This window comes from Leptodactylus fuscus, chromosome 6, assembly GCF_031893055.1.
Source record: "Leptodactylus fuscus isolate aLepFus1 chromosome 6, aLepFus1.hap2, whole genome shotgun sequence".
Classification (NCBI taxonomy): Eukaryota; Metazoa; Chordata; class Amphibia; order Anura; family Leptodactylidae; genus Leptodactylus; species Leptodactylus fuscus.
In genome coordinates, this window is record NC_134270.1 from 156,644,301 (window position 1) to 156,657,139 (window position 12,839).

At 42.3% G+C, this 12,839-nt stretch overlaps 1 protein-coding gene across 1 annotated transcript; it reads left to right on the forward strand.

The window, feature by feature from the left end:
• The first annotated feature begins 7,431 nt into the window (after positions 1-7,431).
• Positions 7,432-12,649, forward strand: DRC12 (dynein regulatory complex subunit 12 homolog). Its single transcript, XM_075278807.1, has 6 exons — positions 7,432-7,498; positions 7,951-8,013; positions 8,368-8,487; positions 9,326-9,418; positions 11,923-12,053; positions 12,521-12,649. Exons 1-6 carry the CDS (start codon positions 7,432-7,434, stop codon positions 12,647-12,649), a joined length of 603 nt encoding a protein of 200 aa, XP_075134908.1.
• The last annotated feature ends 190 nt before the right edge of the window (positions 12,650-12,839 follow it).

Below are 12,839 nucleotides of genomic sequence, written 5' to 3' on the forward strand. Positions count from 1 at the left end.
GTTTTCGTACTGTGTATAAGGGATGGGATATGAAATGTAACTTTGTATCTTGTTTTTTCTGTAATTCAGAGAATACGTGAGACTTTTGTGTTAGATGTAATTTGTATTTGAGCTGCTATATATACGGTGTTGGTATAAACTTTACATAGTGACTTTGGGACAGAAGTATTTGAAGTTAACCCTTTCCCGCTGATGGCATTATTTGATTTTCGTTTTTGACTCCCCTCCTTCTAAACCCCATAACTTTTTATTTCTCCGCTCCCAGAGCCATATGAGGTCTTAATTTTTCCTGGGACAAATTTTTCTTCATGATGCCACCATTAATTATTCTATATAATGTACTGGGAAGCAGGGAAAAAATTCAGAATGGGGTGGATTTGAAGAAAAAATGCATTTCTGCGACTTTCTTACGGGCTTTGGTTTTACGGCGTTCAATGTGCAACCAAAATGACATGTCCCCTGTATTCTGTGCTTCATTACGATTCCGGGGAGACCAAATTTATATGGTTTTAGTTACATTTGGCCCCTTAAAAACAAATCCAAAACTGTTAAAAAAATTTTTTTTTGAAAAGTCGCCATATTCCGACAGCCGTAACTTTTTTATACGTGCATGTACGGGGATGTATAGGGCGTCTTTTTTTGCGGAACCGGGTGTACATTGTAGTTCTACCATTTTCGGGAAATGTTATTGCTTTGATCACTTTTTATTCAAATTTTTATCAGAATCAAAACAGTGAAAAAAGGCGGTTTGGCACTTTTGACCATTTTTCCCGCTACAGCGTTTACCAAATAGGAAAAATATTTGTATAGCTTTGTAGAGCGGGCGATTTTGGATGCGGGGATACCTAACATGTATGTGTTTCACAGTTTTTAACTACTTTTATATGTGTTCTAGGGAAAGGGGGGTGATTTGAATTTTTAATCCTTTTTTTTTGTTTTTAATTTTTTTTTTACTTTTTTTAAACTTTTTTTTTTGCATTTATTAGACCGCCTAGGGGTATTGACATGGGTGGGCGGTGTCGCAGATTGTCAGAGCGGTGGGGGTTGGCAAACATGGCTGCTCCGGAGAGTTAAAGAGAGCCTCCTGGAGTATCAGTAAGGTGAGGGGCAAAGTGGTAAAGTATATGTATATGTGATTGTGTGGGGTTAGGGGCGAGGCTGTAGAGGGCAATAGGAATTTTGTGGCTTGCTATGGTCCAAAGTGTGTGAGATTGCAGAGATGGTGGTGTGAGTTTGGGGTTTGTGGGGGTCCTGGGAAAAACGTATGTGCGCTATTGTGACGAAAAGTAGCCTATTGCGCAATCGGGTGTATTAACTATGTTTGTGGAAAATTTCAGCCAAATCGGTCGAGCGGGTTTTGCGTGATTGAGTAACAAACATCCAAACATCCAAACACACAAACTTTCACATTTATAATATTAATAGGATACTGCTGGTGTAGTAGTAGTATACAGTCTAGTGTGTGCGATATACGATATATACTGCTGGTGTAGTAGTAGTATACAGTCTAGTATGTGCGATATATGATATATACTGCTGGTGTGTAGTAGTATACAGTCTAGTGTGTGCGATATATGATATACTAGCATAGCAGCCTGTTTGGGGGTGGGACTTTCAATATAAAGGAGTGTTCACATTGCGTTTTTGCCCTCCCTTGCCGGGATACGTTGGTAACCAGTCACAATCAGCTCCCCACTTATCCCTGCACGGAGAACTGCAGCCCCCCCCTTTTTTTTTAATGGCCAGTTCTTCGTGCAGGGATAAGTTGACAGCTGATTCTGACTGGTTACCAACGTATCCCGGCAAGGGAGGCCAAAAACGCAATGTGAAAAAGCCCTGAGGATTTATTAAGAGGGCTCTTATAAATGGTGTTGGCTCTCTATAGGCGCTGTCACACGTAGCAGATTATACCTGCAAATAGAATCTGATTAAGCCTTGTAATGCTGCTAAATAAAGGGAAATGTAATACAGAATGGGTATGTCGCAAATTAAAGTAGTTTTAAAATGGCGGGGGGGGGGGCAGACACTTAGGCTGTATGGGGCCCCAAAATTCCTGATGGCGGCCCTGCGGACATTAATGAGAACAGTAATCCTATGTACCTGTGTGTTTTTCAGTGTCACTTTGCTAGCAGCTTCCTCTCCTCGGCGAATGTTAGCAGGATGCAGAGCACTATAGCAGGCAGGCACAGACCTGAGCGATTAAGCTCCACCCCCTGGGTTTCCTGCACCCCTCTCAAAGGAGAGTGTCCTTATGCTTGAACTCTAGCAGAGCACTTAAGGGACTTCATTTAACTCTTGCAGGTCCTGGGCTGCTGGTGTGCCAGTGAAATATGGCAGGAGTGCCACTCTTGGCATGCTGACCTCTGCTGTAGAGGGTAATATGAATTTTTTGGCTTGCTATGGTCCAAAGTGTGTGAGATTGCAGAAATAGTGATGTGAGTTTGGGTTTTGTGGGGGTCCTGGGAAAAACGTATGTGCGCTATTGTGACGAAAAGTAGCCTATTGCGCAATCGAGTGTAGTGACTATGTTTGTGGAAAATTTCAGCCAAATCGGTGGAGCGAGTTTTGCATCATTGAGGAACAAACATCTAAACATCCAAACCCACAAACCCACAAACATCCAAACTCACAAACTTTCACCTTTATAATATTAATAGGATACTGCTGATGTGTAGTAGTATACAGTCTAGTGTGTGCGATATATGATATATACTGCTGGTGTGTAGTAGTATACAGTCTAGTGTGTGCGATATATGATATATACTGCTGGTGTGTAGTAGTATACAGTCTAGTGTGTGCGATATATGATATATACTGCTGATGTGTAGTAGTATACAGTCTAGTGTGTGCGATATATGATATATACTGCTGGTGTGTAGTAGTATACAGTCTAGTGTGTGCGATATATGATATATACTGCTGGTGTGTAGTAGTATACAGTCTAGTGTGTGCGATATATGATATATACTGCTGGTGTGTAGTAGTATACAGTCTAGTGTGTGCGATATATGATATATACGGCTGGTGTAGTAGTAGTATACAGTCTAGTGTGTGCGATATATGATATACTAGCTGGTACCCGCGACTTCGTCTGCAGTGATTGTAGAAGTGGGTATATACAGGCGCGGGTAAGGTTTTCGTAGTGTGTATAAGGGATGGGATATGAAATGTAACTTTGTATATTGTTTTTGCTTTAATTCAGAGAATACGTGAGACTTTTGTGTTGCATGTAATTTGTATTTGAGCCGCTATATATACGGTGTTGGTATAAACTTTACATAGTGACTTTGGGACAGAGGTATTTGAAGTTCTAAACCCCATAACTTTTTTATTTCTCCTCTCCCAGAGCCATATGAGGTCTTAATTTTTCCTGGGACAAATTTTTCTTCATGATGCCACCATTAATTATTCTATATAATGTACTGGGAAGCAGGGAAAAAATTCTGAATGGAGTGGATTTGAAGAAAAAATGCATTTCTGCGACTTTCTTACGGGCTTTGGTTTTACAGCGTTCACTGTGCAACCAAAATGACTTGTCCCCTGTATTCTCTGCTTCGTTACGATTCTGGGGATACCAAATTTATATGGTTTTATTTACATTTTGTCCCCTTAAAAAAAATCCAAAACTCTGTTAAAAATTATTTTTTGAAAAGTCGCCATATTCCGACGGCCGTAACCTTTTTATACATGCGTGTACGGAGATGTATGGAGCGTCTTTTTTTGCGGTAACGGGTGTACTTTGTAGTTCTACCATTTTCGGGAAATGTTATTGCTTTGATCACTTTTTATTCAAATTTTTAGCAGACTCAAAACAGTGAAAAAACGGCGGTTTGGCACTTTTGACCATTTTTCCCGCTACGGTGTTTACCGAACAGGAAAAATATTTGTATAGCTTTGTAGAGCGGGCGATTTCGGACACAGGGATACCTAACATGTATGTGTTTCACAGTTTTTAACTACTTTTATATGTGTTCTAGGGAAAGGGGGGTGATTTGAATTTTTAATTCTTTTTATTTATTTTTTTTTATATTTTTTTTACTTTTTTTAAACTTTTTTTTGTATTTATTAGACCGCCTAGGGGTATTGACATGGGTGGGCGGTGTCGCGGATTGTCAGAGCGGTGGGGGTCGGCAAACATGGCTGCTTCGGAGCGTTAAAGAGCGCCTCCTGGAGTATCATTAAGGTGAGGGGCAAAGTGGTAAAGTACTGTATATGTACAGTATATGTGATTGTGTAGGGTTAGGGGCGAGGCTGTAGAGGGCAATATGAATTTTGTGGCTTGCTATGGTCCAAAGTGTGTGAGATTGCAGAGATGGTGGTGTGAGTTTGGGTTTTGTGGGGGTCCTGGCACAAACGTATGTGCGCTATTGTGACGAAAAGTAGCCTATTGTTTAATCGAGTGTAATGACTATGTTTGTGGAAAATTTCAGCCAAATCGGTGGAGCGGTTTTTCCGTGATTGAGGAATAAACATCCAAACACACAAACCCACAAACCCACAAACTCACAAACTTTCACATTTATAATATTAATAGGACTAGCTGGTACCCGCGACTTCGTCTGCGGTGATTGTGAAAGTGGGTATATTAGTGGGTAATATTTTTTGTGTATGTGTTAAATTATTATAATAAAGATTTTTTGAGTTTTTTATTATTAGTTTGTTTATTATGTCATACTTACCCTTTTTTGTGGTTTGTGTTTGCGCTTTTTGTGGTAAGGACATGTTTTTATAGGGCGTAGAATACATAATGGAACTGATATATTTACGTTTATTTTATGTTCCGATTTTGCTCTGTGTCTTACAATCTGATATACAGGCGCGGGTAAGGTTTTCGTACTCTGTATAAGGTATGGGATATAAAATGTAACTGTGTATCTTGTTTTTGTTGTAATTCTGAGAGCACATGAGACTTTTGTGTTGAATGTAATTTGTATTTCAGCTGCTATACGGTGTTGGTATAAACTGTACATAGTGTCTTTGGGACAGAGGTATTTCAGGTTAATATACTTTGATATACAACATTGTATGAGTTGTTATTTTGCGCCAGTACATGTAAGTTTTGGGCACAGGATACTCTTGAGCAAGCAACAAAAAGTCTGGCCCTGTGCATGACAGTTTAGTAACTCCATGCGCCTCTTATTAATAGCAATTAACCCCATCATGTCCCTCACATTAACCCCAGTGTAAGAGTTACTGATAGAGATGAGTGAGTACTGTTGGGATCAGCCGATCCGAACAGCACGCTCGCATAGAAATGAATGGACGTAGCCGGCACGCGGGGGTTAAGCGCGCTGGCTACGTCCAAGCAGAAGTACCAGGTGCATCCATTCATTTCTATGGAGCGTGTTGTTCGGATCGGCTGATCCCAACAGTACTTGCTCATCTCTAGTTACTGATATGTGAGAGACTTGGAGGTAATAATTAAGTATCTTCATTACAGAGGTCTGTTATTAGTACCTCCATATGTCTCACATATTAGTAACCTTTATATGGGGCACACAGGGGTTAATATGAGGGACATGATGGGGTTTATTCCTATTAATGTGAGGCACACAGGGGTTAATATGAGGGACATGATGGGGTTTATTCCTATTAATGTGAGGCACATGGAGTTACTAACACTAAACTAATAACCCCATGCCTGACATTAATGAGAATAGGAAGTAAAGGAAGGGAGCTGTGTGTTTCTTACTTTCAGTTTGCTAGCAGCTTCGGCAGGAGCTATCACTATAGCAGGCAGAGACTTGAGCGATTAAGCTCCACCCCCTGGGTTTCCTGCACCCCTCACAAAGGGAAGTGTCCTTATGCCTCAGCTCTAGCAGAGACTTTATTTAACTCTTGCAGGTCCTGTGCTGCTGGCATGCCAGTGAAATATGGCAGGAGTGCCACTCTTGGCATGTGTGCCAGGGGTTGCTGACCTCTGCTGTAGGGGGTAATATGAATTTTGTGGCTTGCTATGGTCCAAAGTGTATGAGATTGCAGAGATAGTGATGTGAGTTTGGGTTTTGTGGGGGTCCTGGGAAAAACGTATGTGCGCTATTGTGGCGAAAAGTAGCCTATTGCGCAATCGAGTGTAGGGACTATGTTTGTGGAAAATTTCAGCCAAATCGGTGGAGCGGTTTTCGCGTGATTGACCGCCAAACATCCGAACATCCAAAGGGTCCTGGGAAAAACGTATGTGCGCTATTGTGACGAAAAGTAGCCTATTGCGCAATCGAGTGTAGGGACTATGTTTGTGGAAAATTTCAGCCAAATCGGGGTCCAAAGTGTGTGAGATTGCAGAGATAGTGATGTGAGTTTGGGGTTTGTGGGGGTCCTGGGAAAAACGTATGTGCGCTATTGTGACGAAAAGTAGCCTATTGCGCAATGGGGTGTATTAACTATGTTTGTGGAAAATTTCAGCCAAATCGGTCAAGCGGGTTTTGCGTGATTGACTAACAAACATCCGAACACACAAACATCCAAACTCAAACTTTCACATTTATAATATTAATAGGATACTGCTGGTGTAGTAGTAGTATACAGTGTAGTGTGTGCGATATATGATATATACTGCTGGTGTAGTAGTAGTATACAGTCTAGTGTGTGCGATATATGATATATACTGCTGGTGTGGTAGTAGTATACAGTCTAGTGTGTGCGATATATGATATATACTGCTGGTGTGTAGTAGTATACAGTCTAGTGTGTGCGATATATGATATATACTGCTGGTGTGTAGTAGTATACAGTCTAGTGTGTGCGATATATGATATATACTGCTGGTGTGTAGTAGTATACAGTCTAGTGTGTGTGATATATGATATATACTGCTGGTGTGTAGTACTATACAGTCTAGTGTGTGCGATATACGATATATACTGCTGGTGTGTAGTAGTATACAGTCTAGTGTGTGCAATATATGATATATATATATATATATATATATATATATATATATATATATATATATATATATATATATACATACTTTCCAATAATGGCGCAGTCCATAGGCAGCACTTCCAAGTGCAGATCTCTGCTGTCTGGGATGTGCAGTAGTCGGGGGCCAAGTCTCATGGTGCTGCAGGACCCCGGCCATATCTAGCTGGTCACAGGTAACCCTCCAGGATTGGTCACTATCACACCCCTGTTATCACGATCATGACACCACTGTGTATATACTGATGTGTGCGTAGTATATTGCCTAGTGTGTCATATATAGCGTAGTGTACCATACACTACACTGAGTACGAGGTGTATAGCCTAGTGTGGGTGCTGTATATATCCTGGTGTGTGTGTATATACAATGATGTATGTGGCATATAGCCTAGTGTTTGTGGTATACACTGATGTGATATATATTTCATCCTATAGACAGATGATGTATAATAATAAGAGTGGATAATAATACTGCACATCTGTTACCACGTGTCACCGCCTCTTGTGAAAATGCCACCAAAGTTGAAAGGGAAGCCGCAAAAGAAAAAGAAAGGGAAGAAGCTGAAAAGTGGGACAGGTACTGAGCAGCTCCCATTGTGGGTAAGGCTATGTTCACACTGCTGTTGAGTCCTTTGTTCTGATCCGTCATAGGATGAGAGCAACAGACTGAAAAGCAATAAGAATGACGGAGCACCTGTTATTGTCCCTGACTGTTGTAGATGGAAGATAACACTCTGACATAGTGCTCAGGCTGGTAAATAAGACTCACACATCACTCCATGACTGTCAATATAAAGATTTACAGGCAACAACTGGTGCTGCGGCAGACATGGCCACACCCCTGGTGCACTGGACACCTCATTTACATATGAATGAAAGTATAACTAAATTTTTGGACCATTTTTTCATTCCATAGAGAAGCAAGGGAAGGAGTGAAAAAAATGCAGGATTTCACATAAAGGAGCCGCAATGCTTCTGGTCAGGTCTATCATGTGACCGTGTGATGTAAGTTCTCTTCTCCTCTCTTAGGGTCGGTGGAAGAACAGTTTCGTAAGGCCACTCTCGAGGTAGACATATTACAGGACCACCTTGGTAAGTCTCAGCGGACTCTTCTATGACCGCCATTGTTTCTCCTTCACTTCCTGATCTATATAATATCTTTATAGGGTTTTTTTTAAAAAAAATGTTGATGTAAATAACACTTTTTGGTGCATGAGATTGTACAGCACCTTATAGTAAAAAATATCCCCGATATACAACGTCCAATGTAGCATTATACAGCACACACAGCGTCCATGCTGCTCTACCATGTGCATGAGGCTTTATACAATGGTTACCTGTTCATATCTGGTATGAGAACTATCAGTAATACATTTACCCAGGGCAATTTTGGGACTGCTTCTTAATATCCAATATCCAATGTGTCTTCATTGTCTAATACATTAGCTTTACAGAGGCAAGTAACGCGACAGGCACAACAGCGCAAGTATGAACTGCATGGGAAGCTGCAAGAGTTACAAGAAGACATACAAGACGAAAGGGATGAAAAACAGGCCATATATAATGGTAAGGGCGGGAGAAGGAAATTCTGTGTCTGGCAGGGTCGGTGGTCATCTCAGCATTTGTGCTTCTGTGAGGTGTGCAGTCCTGAGCCCTGTACTGTAGACACTGTGTGTGCCACTATACAAAGAATATACACACATTATGGCATAACTAGGAATGGCGGGGAGTGTAATAATCGGAGACTCGGGGAGGATACAAACATAAAAACACTGTTACTTACCTCTCCTGGGCTCAGTGCCCTCCCTATTGATGTTGGCCATCTTCGATGATGGAAGAGACGTCACTTGAGCCAGGGTTTGCGACGCATAAGGACGCGAGCTTGGCCCACGTGACGTCTGGGACGTCACAGAAGTAGGCCTGAAGACTTCTGTAGCCAGGAGAGGTAAGTAACAGTGTTTTTTTATGTTAACCTCACCTTTCTAAGCCTCCCATCATTATACTCAGGGGTCTAAAAAGACCCCTTAGTATAATGATAGTGTTTGTGGGGTTCGCGGGTCTACAACCTTACTTACCGATCCCGACTCCTGCTCACAGCCGCTCTCACAAAAGGGGAAGCACCGGCGGCCGTGAGCAGAAGCCAGGATCGGTCAGCAAATAGGGCCTTTTACTTGCTGGAGTTACTTGGACTATTAAAAAAAACAAAAACAAAAAATGCGGCAGTGACATTTGCCACCGGGCCCCCTAATGTCCCGGGTCTTGGGGCAGCCACTACCACTGCTACCCCGGTAGTTTCACCCCTGTACACACACCATTACCATATGCAAGCTGCGCAGGTTATTGCTGTCTTATAATACTGACATCTAATGTTCAGACAGATCTTACAGGGTTTGCTATTTTTTAGAAATGACGCGGCAGCATCGGGATTTGGAGCAGCAGAGCTCAGCGCGTATACAGCATTTGGAGGACGAGGTAGCAGAATTAAAGCTGCAGTTGAGTAAGTGGTCACAACAACATTCTTTTACAATTGTGAATATCCCAGATGTGTCCTTTCTAGAGATGACCGAGTACTATTCGAAATGGCAGTTTAGAATAGCACGCTCCCATAGGAATGAATGTCCATGTCCATTCATTCCTGTGGGAGCGTGCTATTCTAAACTGCCATTTCGAATAGTATTCGCTCATCTCTAGTCCTTTCATGTCTTCCCTCTTGCTCGAATTCATTCCACTATAAGGCACATGACATGGCCAGTTCTGAAAAAACAAATTTGCGCTACAGTGTCTTGTTTTCAGAGCTGGTCATCTCGGATACATCAAGCCAAGAAGAAAGGTAAGGCCGAACACATACGTAACGTGACGTGGATATGTGCAGGTATATAGTATTCCTAAGCCACCTTGTATGTGTATTTTACTATTGATCTTATACAATGAATATCACAGTTCGGCAAATTTATTTTTTTGATAACATCAAAGAGCAAACTGAATGGCAGTACAAACGTCATAGATAGTGATGACAATTTTATAACTTAGACGTGTGCCTAACCTTTCTACAAACTAAAATCAATAGTACGGTGTGTACGTATGAAATAACACTATTTCTGACTATTACCGTATTTTTCGGAGGAAAATTTCGGGGGAAAAGAAGGGTGCGTCTTATAGTCCGTATGTGGCCCGGCATCCGCCTTCCTATTACAGCGGAGGGTGGGCCACAGAAATATAAATCATATACTGTATTTTTCTGACTATAAGACGCACCTAGGTTTTAGAGGAGGAAAATAGGGAAAAAAAGTTGTAGTTTTGCAACAGCTGCAAGGCCACATTGTATTCTAGGGAAAGGAGGTGATTTGGAACTTTTATTTATTTCATTTTTTTTAATTATATCTTTTTAAAGCTTTTTTTTTTTTTAACTATTTATTAGTTCCTAGGGGGCTTGAACATGCAGTCATTTGTTTGCAAATCCCATAGACGGCAATACAACTGTATTGCCGTCTATGGGACATTCTGTATATTACTATTACGGCTGGTCATAGACTAGCCGCAATGGTAATATAGCAATGACAGGCCTGGGAGCCTTCACTAGGCTCCCAGCTGTCACCCGAACAGGTCGGCTCCTGCGATATCGCCACGCAGGAGCCGGCCTGCAACTTTACAGGTATGGGGCTGGTGGTGACCGACCCCGGGGGGTAGTTTACACTTTGGGGGTGGGGGAAGGGGCCGCCAATACAGACCCGGCATCCGCTGTAATAGGAAGGCGGATGCCGGGGAGGGTTAAACGCCAGCACATGTGCCGGGGCCTGAGACATTGCTATGCTCCTGTCCTGCAGGAAGCCAGCAGCGGCAGGAGCGATGCTGCTATTCTGCTCCTCCGTCCCTCCCCGCAATAGCCTATTCCTATTGTGCAGTTTCCTGTGTAGCTGCTGCACTAACTCCCTCTAACTCAGCTCCCCCTCCTCCTCTCTCACTCCATTACAAAACCCTCTGTCTCACTAACCTAACCCCTCCCACTCTCACTGTCTCGCTAAACCTAGACCCTCCCACTCTCACTGATTAGCGATCCCGCCCATTAGTAGCCCCTCCCACCCTCCCCATTTCCCTGGCTAAGCTATTCCACCCACTGCTAGAAGACAGGGAGGAGCTGTTCCCAGACAGGCTTGGTAAGTATTGATAGGGATAGGGGAGGTGGAAGAGTGATGGTAAAAATAGATTTTTTTTTAATTGAAGTAAATTAGAAGTTAGGTGGGGGGTGGGAGTTTAGTTTAGGGGTCAATTATCAGTTTATCCTGGACAACTCCTTTCTCACTCCGAAGCCATAGCAGGGTCATGTAAGATGTTATACAGAAGTACTTACCAATAGTAATGTGGATAAAGTACCTGGGGTTACATAGAAACTTACTATTAGTTCAAGACGCCACTGTCTGTGCCTGCCTCTCTCCTCTGTTACTCAGCACCTGCTCCTTCCCTCTCCCCTTTCCATAAACTTCTATGTAATCTAATACATATGGACTTTGCTGGAGGGGACCACAAGGTTGTTACCTATGACAATGACAGCCGACCCAGACATGGTGCATAGTATCAATGGAACAAGCAGAGAGGAAGTCAAAAGGCAAGCCGGAGTCAGGGCAGGCAGAGTTCATTCAACACAGCATTTAGGAAAATGGTCAAGGCAGGCGACACAAAATCAATACAGTACTCAGGCAGAGGTCAGGGCAGGCAGATCAGGTTCAGAGTTGGTTGAACAGACAGAGGTCAAGACAATGCTAATGCGGGAACACATCATAAATACACCTTCACTAGAACTAGCCTTATTGTTCAGGGATCTTCCCATAGGGCTGGTGCCCTTAATATCCCAAAAACACACATTATTGTCCAAGGACAAGTTTTCAGGTTACACAAGTTGACCCTTTAAAAGCCAGGTAGAGAATGTACATGTGTCCTATGAGAACCTCAGTATGTAATCCGCTCCACTTTGGACATTGATGTTTTAATTTTCTGCTTCCACAGACAATTCTCAGCAAGCCTTTAAGTTGCTCAGCGAGGAATCGCAGCGTGTTACGGAGGAGAAAGAAGCGGAAATTGAAGAGTTGAAGAAACAAGTGGAGACTATGGAGACAGAATATGAGCAGATACTCCATGTAAGCTACATTGTAATAGAGGAACCTCTTCAATTTAACTAAAAACTTTCCTTATTTGCTGTAGAATTTTACATTAGGTCTCATTGCCTGTTACGTGGAAGAACATATAGAGCCTCTGAATGAGGCCTGTAGATATCGATGTGCTTGCCGGTGCTCCATTGACATATATAGGGCTGCAAAATTCAGTAACCCCATACAAGTGAATGGGGCGCCGGTCACGCATGCGCACTAGTGCTTCATTCACAGGATGGATTCAGGGAGACTTTTTGTTCCCATTCTCATGAACTCAAAGGGTCCCAGTAGAAGGACCCCCAGTGATCAGACACTTATACCCTATCCTGTGTCTATAGTGGCACATTTTTTAAGAATATTAAGCAGATAAAACAGGTTTTAGAACGGTGAATGTAAATCTGATATACCTTGTGAGCATCGTATCATACACTGTATGTCTTGTGTCTCCATCATAGTCCTCTCTGGATCGGATACTGTCTAAACTCGCTCTGGCTGCCCAACAGTGGGAAAAGGAATCCTTAAGCATCCACCAGCATTACAAGCACATGCTTCAAGACTGCGGCCTAAACCCTTTGGACATCTGACCCCAAAAAGATTCAGTAACATCAGAGTCGTGTGTGGATTTTTATTTCCACAATTTTCATAAAATAGTGACCTCTGGCAAATCACTATAATGCGCCGTCAGTGAGCCCCGGGGCGCAGTGCGGCTTTATAGACCTAATAAACTCTCACTTGGTCACTAATAGTGGGCATTGATGTCTCCATTTACACTTT

Coding starts and splice junctions, on each gene's coding strand:
- DRC12 (XM_075278807.1), top strand. CDS start 7,432: ATGCCACCAAAGTTGAAAGGGAAGCCGCAAAAGAAAAAGAAAGGGAAG. Junction 8,014..8,367: donor CATATTACAGGACCACCTTG/GTAAGTCTCAGC, acceptor CTAATACATTAG/CTTTACAGAGGCAAGTAACG. Junction 9,419..11,922: donor AGAATTAAAGCTGCAGTTGA/GTAAGTGGTCAC, acceptor CTGCTTCCACAG/ACAATTCTCAGCAAGCCTTT.